This window comes from Podarcis melisellensis, assembly GCF_964234715.1.
Source record: "Podarcis melisellensis genome assembly, chromosome: 4".
Lineage (NCBI taxonomy): Eukaryota > Metazoa > Chordata > Lepidosauria > Squamata > Lacertidae > Podarcis > Podarcis melisellensis.
The window spans coordinates 41,202,731-41,222,248 of record NC_138531.1 but is presented as its reverse complement, the minus strand read 5'-3'; the positions used below and the strand labels follow the sequence as shown (position 1 = coordinate 41,222,248).

At 41.9% G+C, this 19,518-nt stretch overlaps 1 protein-coding gene and 1 long non-coding RNA gene across 3 annotated transcripts in view; one reads left to right on the top strand and one right to left on the bottom strand.

Annotated features, from left to right (window-relative positions):
- Positions 1-1,592: 1,592 nt before the first annotated feature.
- Positions 1,593-2,710, bottom strand: LOC309368872. The gene is made up of 2 exons (XR_014167929.1): positions 2,573-2,710; positions 1,593-1,767 (listed from the first exon to the last, which is right to left on the bottom strand). It is a non-coding gene; the product is annotated as an uncharacterized lncRNA (long non-coding RNA).
- Positions 2,711-2,928: 218 nt separating this feature from the next.
- RPS6KA3 (ribosomal protein S6 kinase A3) overlaps positions 2,929-19,518 on the top strand; it is a 41,154-nt gene continuing 24,564 nt past the window's right edge. For both annotated transcript variants that reach the window (XM_081909193.1, XM_081909192.1), the window contains exons 1-3: positions 2,929-3,054; positions 12,161-12,217; positions 18,399-18,515. In XM_081909193.1, coding sequence (XP_081765319.1) covers positions 2,974-3,054; positions 12,161-12,217; positions 18,399-18,515 — 255 coding nt within the window. In that variant the 5' untranslated portion in view covers positions 2,929-2,973. The remainder of the gene's footprint in view (positions 3,055-12,160; positions 12,218-18,398; positions 18,516-19,518) is intronic.

Sequence of the window (19,518 nt, the reverse complement as noted above, 5' to 3'; positions counted from 1 at the left end):
AACAGATTTAAACCAACAGATATGTGTTTTAACACCTCCCATACCTTATGAATTTTATAAACAGTTTCCTGAAATAATTCATTGGCAAAAAATATAATGCTTAATGCTAGTCTTGAAGAAGATGTGCCATATGTAATAACTGCCTTTTCTATTTTATAAGGCACACATTGGAGCCTACACATTCCTAGGAACAGAGACTATGCATTGCTAAACAAACAAACAAAGTGTCATTCTCTGGCAGTATTTTGCATGTTTTCTTGCATGTCAGAAAAAAATGCTGAACCCTAAAAACCATCAACAAATAGATGAATCTTCCTCCTTGGTGGTCATGCTCAAGAGTAGAAATAGTTATAATGGCTGCAGACCTTTTTGTTAGGATGGTACTAGGGAAACTTCAAAGTGTGCATCATACTTGTGTTTAACAGGAAACTATTTTTGTTTCAGTAGTACTCTGCAATTGGAAGTAAACCCAGCTGTGATCAAAACAGCAAAACAAACAACACAGGCCTCTGGTTGGCCACTGTGAGAAGAGGATGCTGGATTAGATGAGTCATTAGCCTGTTCCAGCAAGCTCTTCTTACGTTCTCAACAACGAAGAGAGTTTTTGAGAGAAAAGCACAGCTAGAAGGGCTTAGCTCCTAACATCCATCCTGTGTCTTACCGTATTTTTCACTCTATAAGACGCACCAGACCAAAAGACGCACCTAGTTTTTGGAGGAGGAAAACAAGAAAAAAAATATTCTGAATCTCGAAGCCAGAACAGCAAGAGGGATCGCTGTGCAGTGAAAGCAGCAATCCCTCTTGCTGTTCTGGCTTCTGGGATAGCTGCACAGCCTGTATTCGCTCCATAAGACGCACACACATTTCCCCTTACTTTTTAGGAGGGGAAAAGTGAGTCTTATAGAGCAAAAAATACGGTCAGTCTTTCCTCCTTCCAATGTATTCAGCATTGCCTGAGTCAGACTACGACATTGTCAGATATAGTGGCACCCTAACAGCACAACCCTATGCATGCTTACTCAGAAGGAAGTCTTACAGTGCTCAATGGAAGTTCCTCCCAATTAAGTGTTAATGAGGACTGAGATGCAATCCTTAGCATGTTGCTCACTCAAGCGTTTCAATATGTTCAAAGTGGTTAGAACAGGCAGCTTTGAAGCCAAGACAATCTTGTTTTAATGATGAGGGTTGACCTGTATATTGAACCTCTGTGGATCTCTTCAACTCTAAGGCTGCTTCTGGATGATGTCTACTGAACATTCTTCCTGATCAGTTTGCAGGGAAGTTGGATGGCAGTTGCATCAAAGCAAATGTAAGCCCACACTTTCCAGTAAATTTCCCCATCACTTTTTATGTTGCTAAAAGTCAGGTCTTTGGGGAAAGTAGATTTGTTGTGGAAGACCTCCCAGTTTCCAATAATTGTGCAACATGAATTTGCTGGTACTGTCTATGATTGAATCACACAATGATATAACTACAGTGTCCTAAGGATGCATACTGAAGTATACTTTTTAAACATTTTAAAACTTTTTTCAATTTTCTTTTTCAACCCAAGAATATGAAAAGTAATTAGACAGAGGCTCATACAATAACGATAAGTATAATTCTCCCTATGTTTATTAAACACATAATTTAGGAGGGCCATATTTCTTTTTTAGGTGCAGGGAAGGCACGTTGTTTGAAATATAAGATCCCACCCAACTGCATGGGATTGTTCTGCTGGTTCTTCACCTTTCATCAGGCGAATCTTGTGGGTTATCTTTTCAGCAACTGCAAAATTAAATCAAAAACAGTTATTTACAGCAACATAAACCTGGTTCTTTAAAATTAACAAAATAGAATAGTGTGTCATATAAATTTCATTATAGGGATAAACTACACTAGGAGGAAACCCAAGGGACAAGTTAAGAATACCAGAATGTGAATGTGAAGGCAGTGTTGCGAGTATTTGGGATTCCTTGTCGACTCTTTAGCCATGCTTTGTAAGAAAATTCCTGTAAGGCTTCTAAAATCTAACATGCGTTCAGGGTTGCTGAATCCAGTTTTGGATCGGAGTTAACAGGGTTTTGTTTTTTTGTTAAGCCAAAACTTTCATGACGTTTAAAAAAATAAAATAAAAAATAAACTCCAGAATAGTCATACTGAATACGTACAAAGCTAACAGCTTCCCGCGGATTATCTCGGAAAGGTTACTAAACTTTGCCGTCATAGCCACGGGGGTGGCACTATAGCAATTATGCCGGATTAGTTCATCCGAGGGTAGAAGGAAAACGCCACACAATCGCCTCTCTACACACGATAAGCTTTTGTACAGCTCGAGGGGTGTGACGCTCGCGGGCGGCATCCGCGGCGCCGGAGAAAGCCAGGCTGCCCGCGCGGAGGATAAACCCGCCGCCTCCCGCCCTTCGCTCAAGTGACCGTGACAAAAAAGGAGAAAAAAACCCAAACTCCTCGTCACGTATCCGGAGTCCCCGCCTGCCTGCCTGCCTCTCCCTCCCACGCCAGCCAGTCACTCCCGACGGGATCACAGCAACCATCGCCTGGCCGCGCGCCCGCGATTTCGTCCCTTTACTACCTGGGCTCGCCGCTCATTGGCTGGGCCAGTCCCGCCCTCGGGGATGACGCCACCAGGCCTCGGCTTGACAGGCAGGTACGGCTTGGGGGCCGCCATGTTGGGAGCGGAAGCGGAGTGAGTAGCGGCGGCGGCAGTAGTAGCAGTAGCCCTGCTGGACGTCGGGAGGTTGGCTCTGCCCGGCAGCGGCTTCTTCCGAGCCCAGTTCTCTCCGTCGCCCGCGCGTGGGCAGCTCTGCCTCGTCCTCCGCCCCCGGTGCGGGGGTTGGGAGCGCGAGTGTCCCGGCAGTGCCCTCCCCTTGGCCAGCAGCAGGAGGAGGAGGAATCCTGACCCGGAGCCTGAGCGAGAGACTGTGGGGCAGCGGCGGCTCCAGGTGGGGGGAGCTCGGAAGTTAAAGCGGGAAGATGCCGTTAGCGCAGCTGGCGGACCCCTGGCAGAAAATGGCTGTGGAGAGCGCGGCGGAGAGCAGCAGCAGCAGCGCCGAGGTAAGGCGACCTGAGCGGCCGGCCGGCCGGCCGGGGAGCGGGCACAGCACCCCCTGCTGCCTCCGCCGCTGAGCCCCGGAGGGCGAGGACGGGCCCGCCAGGAGGCGGGGGGAGAATTAAAAGCCCGTCCTGGGGAAAGGGGAACGTTTTGTCGCTCTGCTTCCGCCTCGGCTTGGGGACCGGCGGCCGCTTCCTCTTTCTTCCAAGTGCCCCATGCGAGGCAGGGCAGCCCCCTTGCCCGTCTGGGGGCTCTTGGTGGCCCCCTTGGCCGCCTGCTGTGTCGCCCCTCTCCCCCCCCCCTTCGCTTCTTTACTCCAGATTAGCCAAGTCCGCTTCCCTCTCTCACCCTTCCGCTCTCGGGGGCAGCGAGTCACGAAGGGGCGCGTTTCCGACTCTCACCCTTTTCAGCGACAGGATATTTAAAATCCGTATTAGTAATGGCTTGCTTGGCGGCGGGGGAGAGAGTGGTGTGGGCAACTCTTCTGGCACACAAAACCCCTCTTCCCGTCTTGATCGCCCCGGTTCGGAGAATAAATTTCTTTTGGCGGCAGGACGGTTTCTCAAAGCAGTGGCTTTGAGATCTCTGGCGTAATGGAGAGGGCACAGTTTACCTCTGCCTTCCTTTGAAAGGAATTTAGTGGGATCTCCCTGTTGGGGAGGAGGAGGGAGATAAAGTATGTGAGGGGGTGCCTATCCCCTTCTCTTCTCCCCTCTTTACTGAAACAGATCTGTTTTGTGATGGGGTTTTTTCACCTTAGGGAAGAAACATGCTGATCCATACCGCTAATGCTGCTGATGGCTTTCAAGCTAATTTCGAACAGCCTCCTTATTCCATTTGTTTGCAAGGGACGATAGTCAGGGGAAGTGGAGGGGGCGAGACCCCTGACTGCTGGTCAAGGCAAGGCCAGTGGGTTAAGAAAATCAAAAGACGGTGGGAGCAAAAGGACTTTCCCATCTATAGCCAATACTACTACTGTTCTGAAATTTGCTGGAGGAGGAGTTAAATAGTGTTAAGCTTCGGAATATCTCAGTAATCATCGTTCCCCTCTCCACTTCATAAGGTGCAGCCCGAATACGGCACCTTTATGAAGCCAAGAACATCTGGGTTAGTGGGTTGCTGTCAGATTGTCAGATCTGTGATAGAAACTGAAGGGTTGAATGAATTGGCAGCTTTTGTTCTTTTTGATGGTGTTCGGTTACTTTCCCCGGCTACTGTCTCTTCCTCCCTCCCTTCCCCCTCATTTTGACCGGATGCTCAACTTCCTCCATGTACAGGTCTGTAACCAGGCAGTAGGAACAGTTTGCACATGAGAGCAAGTTTTTTCTTTTCTCATTTTTAAAAGGGGAAGTCCTCATATCCTGCTTCCGCTGAAAGCAAGGCACCAATATAGGAACTGGTGGTCATCTGTCTCCATTCCCCCCCCCCAAGTTCTCATGATCCAAGAAGCGATGTACTTTATGTAGTTGAAGCAGCATGCTTGTGGTTTGATCAAGTTTAGATAATCTGGCTTAATTAGTTGCTTTCAGGGTATGGTTCTGAGAAAACCTCTCTGCTGTTTCATCAAGTGGTTCCTTTTATTGGTAGTAATAAGGTGTTGTGATAATTTGGCATAATTAAATTACCCTGTTTCTAGTTTTGTTAAATCCCGACCTGAAGTATTTCGTTCTTTTTGATTTAGGCTGATAAGTAGAGCAACAGTATTTGTGTTTATAACACTTTGTTCCATAAAGAGTTTGTTTTTCAAAAAAAACATTTGCCTCAGAGGTGTAATAACAATAAAGCACTTTAACTGTATTTCTACGGATGACGTATCATTGCAGCCTATTGAAATATATCAGTTTCCCTATGGAGACAACCAGATAGTATGTCTAAATATCGTTCCAGGAGCTAAGCATAATGTTTGAAAGACACTTATGATCTGTGTTGTGCTTTTTATGTGCAGCATCTAAGAACATAAAAGCAACTCCACTGGATCAGACCAACTGTCTGTCCAGGCCAACATTCTTTTCTCACCAGATGCTTATGGAAATCCCAGCGGCAGGACATGAGTACAACAGTATTTTTCTATTCATGATCGTCACTGACTGGTTTTCAGAGACATACTACTTCTACAGTGAAGATAGAATAAAGTCATTATGGCTAGTAGATGGTCTTACTTTCCATGAATTTGTCTAATTCCCCTTTTAAAGCCTTTAACTATGAACTGTGTGAAGAACAGTTTGCACAATTTTATGCAGTTCTGTCATGTCCGTCCCCCTTATTTATAGCAGGGCAGTCAAACTTGTGGCTCTAGGACTGCATGTGGCCCTTGATGCCTTTTGTGGTGCCCTCCGCACCCCCAGGCCTCCTTTCCAAAGCATATAAATGCATAGCATAGTAACAACCCCCCCCCCAATAGATCGTTTAATTAGCCAGAGGCATTCCCAGCTATATCAAGGGTAGCCAGCATGGTGCCCTCCAGAAATTACTGGAGTACATCTCTAGCCATTGTCCATGCTAACTGGGGCTGATGGGGGTTGGAGCATGACTACATTAGCCCATGCCATTGGTGCCAGGATGCAGCATGACCACTGACTTCTCCCCAGCACTATCTACCAGCCTCTCTAGATGATGAATGACATTTGCAGTCCTCACACCAGGCAGGCAGATCACAATGTGCTCTGCAGCCAGGTCAGAAACTTAGCTATTTTTGTTTATAATGATAAAATTGCCCACTACCAGGAGTATCTGCTCATCCAGATAATCTTTGCCAGCTCCACATATTCCTGATTGTGACTAGCCTTGGCGTAGAGATGTTATACGCTATGGAACCAATGCACTTATAAGGGTTTCAAACATAATATGGTATGCTGCTCCATGGAAGAAACCTCTAGGTAGATCCCATGTGGAAGAGTGCATCTTTCAAAAAAGTACTTTTGATGTGAAATAATTAAAAGTGTTTCTTCCCACCCTATTATTTCAAGACAGTAAGGTAAAGGTAAAGGTACCCCTGCCCGTACGGGCCAGTCTTGACAGACTCTGGGGTTGTGCGCCCATCTCACTTAAGAGGCCAGGGGCCAGCGCTGTCCGGAGACACTTCCGGGTCACATGGCCAGTGTGACATCGCTGCTCTGGCGAGCCAGAGCTGCACACGGAAACGCCGTTTACCTTCCCGCTGGTAAGCGGTCCCTATTTATCTACTTGCACCCGGAGGTGCTTTCGAACTGCTAGGTTGGCAGGCGCTGGGACCGAGCAGCGGGAGCGCACCCCGCAGCAGGGATTCGAACCGCCGACCTTTTGATCAGCAAGTCCTAGGCGCTGAGGCTTTAACCCACAGCGCCACCTGTGTCCCTTTTCAAGACAGTAGTGTGATTTAAATTAATGAATAAATAATAATATTGCTTGGGAATGCTGTAGTGATAGACCTTGGTAATTAGGCACAATGCTTGTTTAAGACATGATTGTGACCCAAAGGCCTCTGGCTTTATTTGCATAAAGAATTAAATATAGCCAGTTTCATTTGGTTAAGTGAAATTAATTAATTCTCAAAACTCCAGTCTGAGCTGCAACTAGAGTTGGCTATGAACACGAGAACAGCCCACTGAATCAGGCCAGTGACCCATTTGTCCACATCCTGTTCTCTCAGTACCCAACCAGATGTCTGTGGTTTCCACTAACTGATACCCAGAAACATACTATCTCTGACAGCAGAGGAAGAACATAGCCTCTTGTGGGAGTGAAATCCATAGTATAATTATTCATTGAAGGAAGAAGGTACTTTCGTTTGTCTGTGCTGAATCTTCCAACATTCAGCTTCACTGAATATCCCCAAATTCTAGTGTTATGAGAGAACCTTTTTTCTATCCACTTTTTCCATAGCATGCATAGATTTATACACTTTGATCATGCTGCCTCTTACTTGGCTTTTCGCTAAACTAAAAACCGCAACCTTTCCACATAAGGAAGTGGCTCCATCCCCCTCCTGATCATTTTGGTCTCATTCCTTGTCAGTCACAGCCAGTTCAGACCCCAGATAGGTGAGGTTAATTTTTTTTTGTCCCAAATGCATGACTCTCATCAAAAATGGATGTTAGGGAAGGGGAAAAAAGATTATAACAGTAACTCAAAGCCATTTTGCTTAGTGGAATACAGGACAAAAGCACATTGTGTGTAGATGGCTGGCTGGAGAGATGGGGAAAGTGTGCATTACTTTATTTTAAAACCTTCTAATTATATGTTAAGTGTTTTAATCATGTAAGTATTTAATCTTGGCTATAGTATTTGCTTATATCAAAATGTTTTAAGAAGGCAAATTGTAGTATTTAATGGTTTGAAGTGAGAATAAGCCCCTTTCTGAAAAATTGCTTCTTTGCCTTTTATTGACACTGTCAGTAGGGAAAGCGCTGGTCATATTGATAGAGGACTGGTGGTACCATAACCTATGCAGACAATTGTCTGCTATCAAATGGGGCTTGGAATCTGTTCTAGTTGCCTTTAAACTGTTCATACTCCTCATCCCTGGCACACTTTCCTATTGTACTGTCATGGGTTGTGGCAAGCTGCTATTCTCACCACCAATATCCTTGCAACAACCTTGTGGAGATAATATGCCCTCCCAGCTGAAGCAAATACGGTAGCAAAGAAGAATGTGTACAGAGCTGTGTTGCAACTTTTAAACTGACATTTTAAACAAACATGTATATGTTCCTGTAAAATGCCGGAAATGTAAACGAACAAGATGCTATATTTGCAGGGCGGCATTGTGAGAGATTTCAGTTTCCTGCTTGAAGGTTATAGAATTTAAAAAAACACTAGAATGTGCATTACCAGTTAATCCAATGATTTGCTTATGAATTACCTAAAAAACAGCATTTAAACCTACAAGGAGCAATTGAAAAAATATGTTTATTAATTTTTGAGAACACAGCTGTAAAAAGTAAGATGTACAAATCAGTGAAAGAAAAAATAAAAAAACCATTAACTGTAACCATTGCTGTGCCTGAGTGAAGTATAGAGGTTGTTTACATCATCCTCTTCATTTTCAGTTTTAAGAAATAAATATGGAGCGAAAAATATGGAGCAGTAAGCAGTTTGAGAGAAACAAAAATATAACTGAGGGTTTCAGCCCTAAGCATATTCACCTAGGAGTAAGTTCTGTTGAAATTAACATGACTACTTCTGAGTAAATATGAATATAATTAGGCTGAAAATAGAAAAAAAATGAAGCCCTTACTAATAGCTGTCTTCAGCGTTTTCCAAAAATATCTGGCTCCTTGTAGTGATATATCATTTCTGCAATCTTAACTGCAGTTAGCCAAATTAACCTGTGCGCAAGCCACATTGAAGTGTGAGTATGCTGAGCTCTACTGTTTTGAAGCTTCAGGGAAACTACTGGCTTTGCATTATGTCTGAACCAGCACTCATAGCTTGCTTACCCCCCCCCCCCAAAGCATGATTGGGCAGTGGGCAACCAAGAAAAAAACTTGGCTTCAGAATTGTGGTCTGTTTTGAGAGAAACAACCCACAAGCACTGGTCTGGAGCATTGCTAAGCCTGCCACTCCATGGTTTGTTTCCCTGACAGAGGAAGGGAGGAGCGAAGCAGGAGAGCTCAGTTTGCATGCACTTTCATGTGGCTCATGCATAGGCTAATTGATTACCTGTAGTTGTGTCTGAACATGATCATTGTAAAGACAGTACAGTGGTACCTTAGGTTACAGACGCTTCAGATTACAGACTCCGCTAACCCAGAATTAGTACCTTGGGTTAAGAACTTTGCTTCAGGATGAGAACAGAAATCGTGCTCCGGCGGCGCAGCGGCAGCAGGAGGCCCCATTAGCTAAAGTGGTGCTTCAGGTTAAGAACAGTTTCAGGTTAAGAACGGACCTCCGGAACGAATTAAGTTCTTAACCCGAGGTACCACTGTATTATTTACTGTGATATGTACAAAATTCATAAAAATGCTAAACGATACATATACCTACAAAATATCATTTTTCCTGTTAATGACCTTTGACCTGCATAGCTTTTACACTCAAATCTTTTACCAGAAAGGTTGCAAGATAAAATAAGTTTGTGATCTTCTTTGTATTGTAACTTGTATTATTTTTCCAATTATTTGAGTGTTTTCATACTGTGCAGTCAGGTATTTGAAATGCCAGATTACACTAGCAACTGTAATACTTGGAATTTTGTGATTTATCTTGCATTGAAACATCTAGACAATATTTTCTAATATGGAAAACCATTGTAAATTGACTTATTTTTTTACTTACTTTCTTCTACAACTTAGTCCCACTGCAATCTTTCAGTTGTTACTGATGTAAACATGTGATACATCTATCTGTATCTGTTTTAGAGTAAGACTAATATGTGGTGATGAACACACTAGAGGGCTAAACAGTCTTTGGCAATGTGTCATTTTAGTACACTCATCCTGCTGGAGAAAATGACTGGCTATAATGAATCACCTTTTGCGACCAGCCCTTCACTAGTCTGATTTACTAGCCAAATCATAAGACAGATTAGAGATCTGGTACATGCAGCTCATTCTTGCTGGGTGTCCCTTGTGAACAAGGCAATTATATGCTGCTAAAAGTAATGTAGAATCATATAGAAGTTAGTTCAAATATGTGTTCCACAAGTTTTACTTGGAATACTAATGTGATAATGATGCTACACATTAAAAGTGTAAGGAATTGTGCTCTAAATTTTCTTCACATCCATTTAAATGTTTTTATATAAAATGAACTCTGGCTGGAGGAAAGCAGTATTTTAGTAGTCCGTAGTGTATTTTGATTTGGATTCACGAGGATGAGTAAGAGCCTGGTGTGTTTCTTTGGGTTACCCAGACAACAGAGTGATAAGAAATTGTTTAAATCTACATCTCTTGGTTTTGCGTCAGGTGGTGAAGGCTGCTTTGCCATCTTTGACATTGAAAGTTGGATAACTGCCTGGTTTAAGTAAGTGGAAATTAGTAAGTAGGGTCTGAAGAAAGAGGAGAGTCATACAGAGGCTTCTGTTTGTTTCTGGGAAGGTGTTGATAAATGCAGTGCTTCTTATCTTTGGCAGTTCCCAGTGCCAAGTCACACTGAAATACACCCATCTTGATATTTTGCTTTAAAGCAGTGTCATCCTAGGAAGTGTTTTAGAGTAACTTCTTTGAGCAGCCAAGTCTGGATGAGAGGTTGGTAGACAAATGCTGTGCTCCAGCTAACATGGCTGCTGCTTTAGTGCTGCTTAGATCCTTGAGCAGGGGTCAGCAAGGTTTACCTCGCCTGGGCCGGTTCACTCCAGCAGAGATCGCTTGTGTGAGCGCACCCGCCCACAATTTCCAGCATCTACGTCTGTGCAAATGTGATTTCCGGCACCACAGACGCGAGTTCCCATGCAGTGCCAGTTTAGTGCAGCGCATGGGGACTCGCTGTGCAGGCGGCTTGGTTCGGGGGCGGCTCGGGGGCTGGTTAAACGACCCCCAGCCCATGGGCCTTAGGTTGCCAACCCCTGCCCTTGAGTGTGCAGGGTGGGGAAACTTGCTCTCAACCTGTTATCCTATTGTACACAAATTATTTACCTATTCTATTTCCTGTATGTTTATACTGATTTTCAGGCAATTATTGTTTCCTAAAGTGATTTTAAAAAGAGAGAGAGAAGTCTAGGCATCAGTCTTACAAATGACAAATGCAAGGTACACAAGGAAAGGAGAATAAAGGGAAAAGATCAGTATTATAAACTGAGATATGAAAGCTAGGAGATAAATGGCACCTTAAACCTAGATTATGGGCGCAACAACAGAATGCTTTTGCATTCCCAGGGCAGCAGGCAGTTGTGGCTCAGTGTTCTTTCAAACAGGGAGTGGGGAAGGCATGCCCCTTGCAGCTGCTGCTTCTCTGGCTGAGAACTAGGGCCAGGTTAGACTTCCGATCGCCTTGATGTTACTCCTGGGAGGCAGTCTCTTAGTGGTCCTGGGTCCTCTGGGCAATGACAAAAGCCAAAGGGCGTTTTCCTTCTACTCTCCAGTCCCAGGGCAACTCATATCTGTGTTTTTAGTACAAGATAGCCAACCATACAAGAGCCAAGATATGAAATAGATATGCAGTGGATTGCACAGTAAAACTTGACTGATATTGCTTTAATGGATTCGATTCACACATTGGCAAAAAAAAAAAAAGTTCTGAAGCAAGTAGCATACATCATTTGATATTTTTTTTAGGTGATATATATGAGAGGAAAAATCTTAGGAGGCATTTTATCTTGCATAAGAGGGAAAGTCCCCTTAATATAGTACTTGCTGTCTAAATGGCCACTTTTAAAGTGGTTTATTGATATATCTAATTGATTAAGCATTGCAGTCCTATAATTCTATTCTTTATCTTCACAGTACTGGTAATAGAACTTACATATTATTTAAAACACAATAATTTTCAATAGAGCTGCATCACCTTTGCCATTATCAAGGTCCAGTTTAAATGTTTGTTTTGTATGATGGGTTGTTGTCTTCATCTTGCTTTTCGCAGATCTATGGGCTTCTAGTCATAAGTGCTCTAAATAGTTAGTAGCTTAGAATTGTATACCTTATTTTCTTTCTGGAAAGTACCCCCCCAGTCACTGCCCAGTAAGACAGTAGTTGCAACCATCTTTTATAGTAATTGATACTGGCAAATAACTTTGAGTTTTATCCAATGCTAGTCCTACTCAGAGTAGACCAGGGGTCAGCAAACTTTTTCACCAGGGGGCCAGTCCACTGTCCCTCAGACCTTGTGAGGGGCCGGACTATATTTTGAAAAAAAATATGAATGAATTCCTATGCCCCACAAATAACCCAGAGATGCTTTTTAAATAAAAGGACACATTCTACTCATGTAAAAATACGCTGATTCCCGGACCGTCTGAAGGCCGGATTTAGAAGGTGATTGAACTGGATCCGGCCCCCAGGCCTTAGTTTGCCTACTCATGGAGTAGATTAATTGCTGTTAATAGACATGACAAACTTAGGTTCATTAATTTCAATTGTTATACTTTGGGTAAGACTTAGTTGAATATAACCCATTGTTTTGTTATTTTTAATAAGATGTAGAGAAATGTTTCTACTTTAGTTGCTTTATGAACCCCCTTTCTTTTTTTTGCAGAATGGCCAGCAAATCATGGATGAACCTATGGGAGAAGAAGAGATGAATCCACAATCAGTAAGTAAAACCTGAGTGTTTACATGTTGCCTGGACAGTCTGAGCCTATGGTGCTTAGCCAACTAGTATGCATGCACATATTCAGGACAAAAGCAAAATCAAGCACTAGTTACCAAGTTCTTACAATGACTGGCTGGAATAGAGAGGAGGAACCAAAAATTGCTGGGGTCTCAGCTGAGCCTATGCTGTCACCTTGCTTCCCTTGTATCCCTGCCCCCAATTGCATCCTGAAAGAATGCCTATGACTATTGCCATATGGCTGTTGAAGGAAAAGAAACGGCTGATGGAGCTGGCATCTCAGCAGAGCTGATGAAGTAGTAGTGACTCCTCTAGCTAGAATGGCTGTATCCATTGACTGCTGCCGAGTTACTTCATTTTTTATATCAGTTTTGTGGTACTTGTATGGAATATAATATGCATAAATACATGTTTGGCTTGTGGCAATAGAATAAAAAAAATGTATTGCATTAAATTTAAACTTTAAGTTTGGAACATGGTCCTCAGTTCTTCTTCTTGTGAACTATTATCAGAGGAAGGTGGTACTTCCCAGGCATTTAACTGTGCAGTGTTATACATCCCTACTCAGAAAATAAAAGAGAGAAGTGTTGCCTTGATATGAGAACTGTAATCTTGTGCTCCTGAGGGAAGTTGTTATCATATGAAATGCAATGGACATTTTTGTTCCACCAACACTATTACTATTCATAAAGATTGATCTTTCAACGGTTTTTTGAGACTTTGCTGCCTCTTTTGCTTCCTTTGTTCTTGTTCTTTTTAGTGCTGCCCTTCTCCTCCCCTTACTCAGATGTAAGCCACAGTGACTGTGTATCCGGTTGCAGCATAGCTAGTTTGTAAATCCTGCTTATCTTAGGAGAACTCAACCTTTGTTCCATAACCCATTGAGAAAAATGAATTCTAGATAATTCCCTGACTTCAGGAGTAGAGGAAAAAGAAATTATGTGCAGGATGAATTTATGCCAGAATGTGTTTCTTAAAACCACAATATTATCCAGTAACCTGTACTGTGTTACTGTGGGCCAATGGAACAAGGTTACTTTTTATGTAAGTTCATTCCTTACATAACAGACTTAAAGTTAAGCTGAAGTGTTCTAACTGAAAGTAGGAATCTTCCATGTGTCCTGGTGAACTGTTCACCAACCTAGGGTACTGTTCTAAAGTTGCTCCAGTCCTTCATGAAGAGCAGACCCCAGAAAGTCGTTATAGGAGATTTTGATTTGTAGAGGACCACAAGACCCCCCAACCCTCCAGAGCACATTTTGAGGGGCACTGCATTGGGATGAAAGAAAATTGTTGTGTAAGTGGTTATTGTGTTCTCCCCATGCACAGACAACATTGGATTCAGGCTAAATTATAATAATGTTTTGGTCAAATGCATGATAGCAGGTAAGAAATAAATCAAATCAGTTAGATATTTCAGTGCCAAGAATTCCAGAAAGTGGTGCCACCACCAATATGTAATTAAAATGATATAAAAGATAGGGAGGGAGATATTTTGGTCAGTTTTCTTCTGCAGCCCTCCCCACCCCCACCCTACCTCCCATGTTGTCCTAGAACAAATATTGGGAATGTGGGAGGGGAATCACTCGAAATTGTTTAGCCCTCCATTCTATTGATGGATGACTGTGCTGGATCAAAGAGACAAGCACAAAGATAAAATCATACATTCTTTACTGCTGAATCAAAGACATAAACACTTGTCTGAGTTTTCACCATAATTAAAAACAAATAATAATTTTACCTAAAAAATATTAGAATTTTCCCAAACCGGTTGTTTCATACAAGGGTGTTGTTTATAAACCAGATAGATGTGTGAAATCTATTCTTTGACATTCATAAAAGAACTTAACACTTTGCAGATTCTTGACAGAGTTTAGCATGATATGCCAAGAACTTCTTTACATATGTAACATTCTGGGATGGAAAGGGGCCAGAAAATCCATTTAGATCTATTTTCAACTTGAGATGTTATGATAAAGTGAAGGAGAATAGAAAGCAGCACATCTGTCATTAATGTCTACTTAAAGGCCTGTAAAATTTCATGGCTCTGGTTAGAATATTTGTGGGGAGGAGTGCTTCATATTTCTCTCTCTAACTTCTACCCTACTTACTCTGATATACGTTACTTCAGTCCCTATATGCATGTCCATTCAACACCCCCATTACTCAACTCTTCTGTTAAAGAGACTTATAGTGATCAAAGTGGTCAAAAGACATTGTCTTTTTCCAAAAGCAAGAGTCCCAAGTTGTTGTGGGGAGGCAATATGCAGTGGTGGCCTATGGTTTTGGAGATTCTGGAGAAGAGAGTCATTTTGGGTCCCTTAAAATTATGAAAGCAAATCAGGCATAAAATTTCTCTTAATTCTTTTTATTCTATCCAAAGGAGCCCTGAGCAACAAGCAACAGGTGATAACAATTCCTTTAAAAACTTACCCTCCCATCCCTACTTTACTCAAACATCTGCTGTTCTTTGTTTAAAGTAGCCTCTTTTTTCCTTTCAGTGTTCCTCGCTTCTTGCTTCTTCTACTCTTCAGCAGATTCATGTATGTGAGAGATATACAAAGCCCTCAGATAATCCATAGTACCTTCACACAGTGTATTTCACTCCTGGTACCATGTATTTACTTCAACATTAATTTCCAGATCTAACGTAATAATTTAGAACATGTTTTATTAACAAACAAACACCCTACAGTCATACAATATACATATAACATTCATCAACTGAACAAGCTAACTGATAGGCTTGCTATTAAGAGTCTATTCATTTTAAAGATTCAGTAACATATGTTATCATGGGGTGTGTGCAAAGTGGGGTGCAGATTAGGAGAGAGGATGAGGCATAGAAGTGGGGGTGGCCTGTGTGCAAGGGTGAGTTGAAAAAGGTAAGAAGGGGAAGGGGGGAAAGGGGGAAAGAGAGAATCATGGAAATGTAGAGTTGGAAGGGAAGGGTCACCTGGTCTCTAACCCCTTGCAGTGCAGGAATATCAACTAAGCAAAAGGGTTTGCAGAACAATGATGGAAAAGGAGGCCTGGGAATGGGGTTGAAAATGAAAGCAGGGACATGAAAGGACCTGAAGAATAGGAGGGGATGGTGGCTTTCTAGTTGGATGGAAAGGATATTTAGTAGCAATGTGTGGGGCAAGATAGGTGCAAGAGGCTACCATGGGATGGTTTGTGTGCAAGGGGGGTGGTTGTGCAAAAACAGGGAAGCAGGAGGTATAGGCTTGTGGGTTCAGGTGAAAACAGGTGCGAAGGGGGCTGCAGATTAGAAGAGAGAAGTGGCTTCAGAGATGGAGCTGGGAAAGTGAAAAGTGAGCTCAGTAGTTGCATGGAGCAGGAAGGGGAAGCTCTAGTGGTTATTGTGGAGCGAATGGGAATAGGGTTGGTTAGTGGAGTGAGCAGGGTTGCAGCCCCTAGTATGACAAATATCCATGCTTGTGATTGGTGCATGTGTGGGAAGATGGTTTGGTACGGGGTAAGAACTCAAGAAAAGCCCAGTTGGATTAGCCCAAAGATCTTCTTTTAAGCATTCTGTTTGCTGCAGTCAGTTGATTTCTTCTGAGAGGCCCATAATAAGTCATCAAGGCTATACCCCTTACCCCACTATTTGTCCTCAGCATCTGGTGTTCAGAAGTACACAACAACTGTTCCATTTAGCTTTCGTTTTATGTTGGTTCTATTTGTTTAAACATTGTTAGCCACCCTGGACTCCCTTTGGAGGAAGAGTAGGACATAACGACATCTGTTAGCCACATTGTTGTTGTTAACTCTATCCTCCATAAATATGCTTAATTATTTTAAATCTATCTTAAGCAATGACTTCATCTTGTGGTGGTGAAACACCATAGATTAATAATGTGTTGTATTAAGAACGCCCTTCTTTTATGTCCCCTGAATCTGCTACCAATCAATCTCACTGGATGATGCAGAAGATAGTATTCTAAAGATAGTATTCAGCTAAGTTTTACTCAGAGTAAACCCACTGAAAGTAATGGACCTGAGTCATCTTAATTTCAGTGGGTTTCGTTTGAGTACAGTTTAGTTTAATACCACCCTAACGTGAGGGAGAAAAATTCTGTGCCTACTTTTGCTGCATCATGCATAATTCTATAAAACCTGATTAAAGTGCACTGAACACTTTATTTCTTATTTATTTCATAGAATCTGTAGATTATAAAAAAAACGTAAAGTGGTTTACAAAAATGATAAAACAATAAAGATAACACACAAAAAAGTACAACATACAGAATGCTAAAATGTTTTAAACATACAGAATGCTAAAATGGCAATAAAGTAGACTAAAACAAATCTCAGGCAAACTTTCTAAACATCTGGGTAGGTTTATCTAAATAAGAATGTCTTCAGCACACGCCAAAAAAACACTACAGTGAAGGGGCCTGTGTTATATCAATAGGCAGGGAGTTCCAAAGCTGCTGCTACTGTACTTGCAGGGAAGGTGCTCCAACGCTTTTGTCTTCTTGTTTGACCTCTTCTGTACTTTTCTAGCTCTTTTTGAGATGGGGCTACAAGAACACGACTGTATGTGGCTTTCTAAATTTGGCCGCACAATAGATTTATTTAGGGCACAATCTAATACACATGATCCCTGAGAGTGCTGTATACAGTAATTTATTATCTCTGAAATTATGCAATAATATTTCACTTCCCTGTTGTCATCATGTGTATACTCTGCATCATGCCAGCAAGGAGAATAAAGCCAGCTGCTGAAAGGATAGCAATTACTCAGTTTCACTCTTGTGAAATACAGAAGCAGCAAATATATTTTTCTTCCACACACATAGCTGCTTTCTTCCATGCTCCTTTATTACATCTCCTGTCTTTCCTTTAGTTCAATTTACTTGAATTATTACAGTTCTTCTACTTCTGACTGTTGCTTCTAACACATGGCTCTTTTAATTCTCCTTCCCCGCGCAGCCACGTCTTACGTTCTGTTCAGGATGTGAATGGGGCTCCGGAACGGATCCCATTCGCATCCCGAGGTACCACTGTAATACAATCCTAAAACTCCTTTTATGTATAGGAAAAGCTTTGCCTACTGTGTAACAATAAAATGTATAGTGAGTTGTGGCCAGGTTCAAGTCTCCACTCAGCCAGGAGGTTCAATGGAATAAGTAAGTCACAGTGGCTCGGGCTCTACCTCTCAGAAAGATTGCAATGATAAAACTGATAATTAAATGCATGTTACCCTGCCTGATCTCTTTGGAAGAATGGTTAGATATAAAAGTGACCAATTGTTGAGAATAAACTATTTGATGTAATTAATTCTTTTCTTTTTACTATTTGTATTAAATAATCCTATAAAATCAATACTGCTTATGGAGACTAGGAGCAATGCTTTGAGAGAGTTGAGCAGAGACCCATTATGGTTGTGGAAGCCCTTCCTCTTCAATGCATGAACCACCAGTCAGATTGCACATAATACACAATCAGGAAAAGAAGCCCAAGAGGCTCACACTTCTGCTTTTCCTGTAAATGTCTATGGTGGGACTTGCAGATACTTGCAGCGGTGACATCCATAAGTCCCCACCCCACCCCTTAGCAAACAACACTAGGAGCAGAAGTGAGTCACTTTTCTCCTGCTTTCTCCCCTTTTTTATAATGTGTGAATTAGCTCTTAGACAAGACAGCTGAAGCTGCGATTTTGAAGAGTGACTAGAGCTGTTCCTGTACCGACTACATGCTATATTGAGAAACAAGCAAAATGTTGAAGAAACATTTAAAAAGTGGCATACGATAATGACCTAAACTTAGTATTTTTACTAGGTAGCTGAATATGCCAGATGACTATTTTCCGCTTTTTATTTTCTTAATTTGGAAAAAAGAAACTGTTCATAACTAAGCTTCCTTCTGTTATTTTGTATTTCCCTACTCTATAAAAATCTGGCAGTTTGGTATCTTTCATTCCTCAGTTGGTGGTTTTCCCAAACATGAAGAAAACCAAACTTTTGTGGAAATTCTACATTCCTGTTTTTCCTAGTGGTACCAACATTGGATTTAATGAATATATATTTTTCTTCGTTGGCTTTTATCCATTACAATTGCTTTCATCTGTGAATAGTTAAATACCAGCCTAGGATGAATATCCCAGGCATGAATTCTGAACATAAAAATGAGAGCTTTATTCTTGTTTTCTTTGCAGGAAGAAGGCAATATTAAAGAGATTGCAATAACATATCACGTCAAGGAAGGACATGAAAAAGCAGACCCTTCACAATTTGAACTCCTTAAAGTGCTAGGACAGGGGTCTTTTGGAAAGGTAAGATGGACCTCTGGAATTGATACCAGCTGTCATGGTGCTCAGATGGCTTGCCTGAGCCAGCACTAACCAGAATTCCTAAAATAGATGCTCTGTTTCTGTAATACCACCTCTTGAATCCTTTGTTCTAATCTCCTTAATTGTCTCCTAGTTTGCTGCCCTAGCTCGCATTCATATATGCAGGAATACTTATTGTCATATTTTTTCAGTGAACAGTATAAATTAAACATATTTTTCACTAGATCACCTTAATATTTATGCTGTGGCGGGATATTCAGTTTTAGTCATTCTCAGAGTAAACCCACTGAAATAATTCTAGCTGGTCTACTCTGAATATCACTAGAATCCAGTCTCACCCTATATCTTTTCAAGGATGAATTAAAGCATGCATATATTTTGCATCTAGTTCATATTTTGAAAGAGTCTTTAATCTGTCAGTGATGAAAACCTATATATTCTTGACCTACGTCCATCAGCATTAAAGCAACTAAAAGCATTGGTCTCTGAGCAAAATGAAATTTGTTTTAGTTGCCTATTTTAATACTTCGACACAATTGGAAGGAAACTTACATCTCTTGAACTAAGGCATATTTCTAGGATTGCCATGGTAGTATGTGGTGTTGATTTTCTTTTTCAGAGTTAGACACTTGACATAAATTTTCCCCTCAACTGTGGAAATATTCTACTGAGCTTTGTGTAGTATAAAAGTATTGTAGGGTTTGAAGGGACCCCAAGGGTCATCTAGTCCAGCGCCTTGAAACTGCAGGAACGTGCAGGTAGCCCATATGGGTATCGAACCTATGACCTTGGCATTATCTGCACCACACTCTAACCAGCTGAGCTAACTACCACTCACAGAATTCTTTGTCCAAAGATGACTACAGTGGTACCTTTGGTTAAGAACTTAATTCGTTCCGGTGGTCTGTTCTTAACCTGAAACTGCTCTTAACCTGAAGCACCACTTTAGCTAATGGGGCCTCCCACTGCCACTGCACTGCCGGCA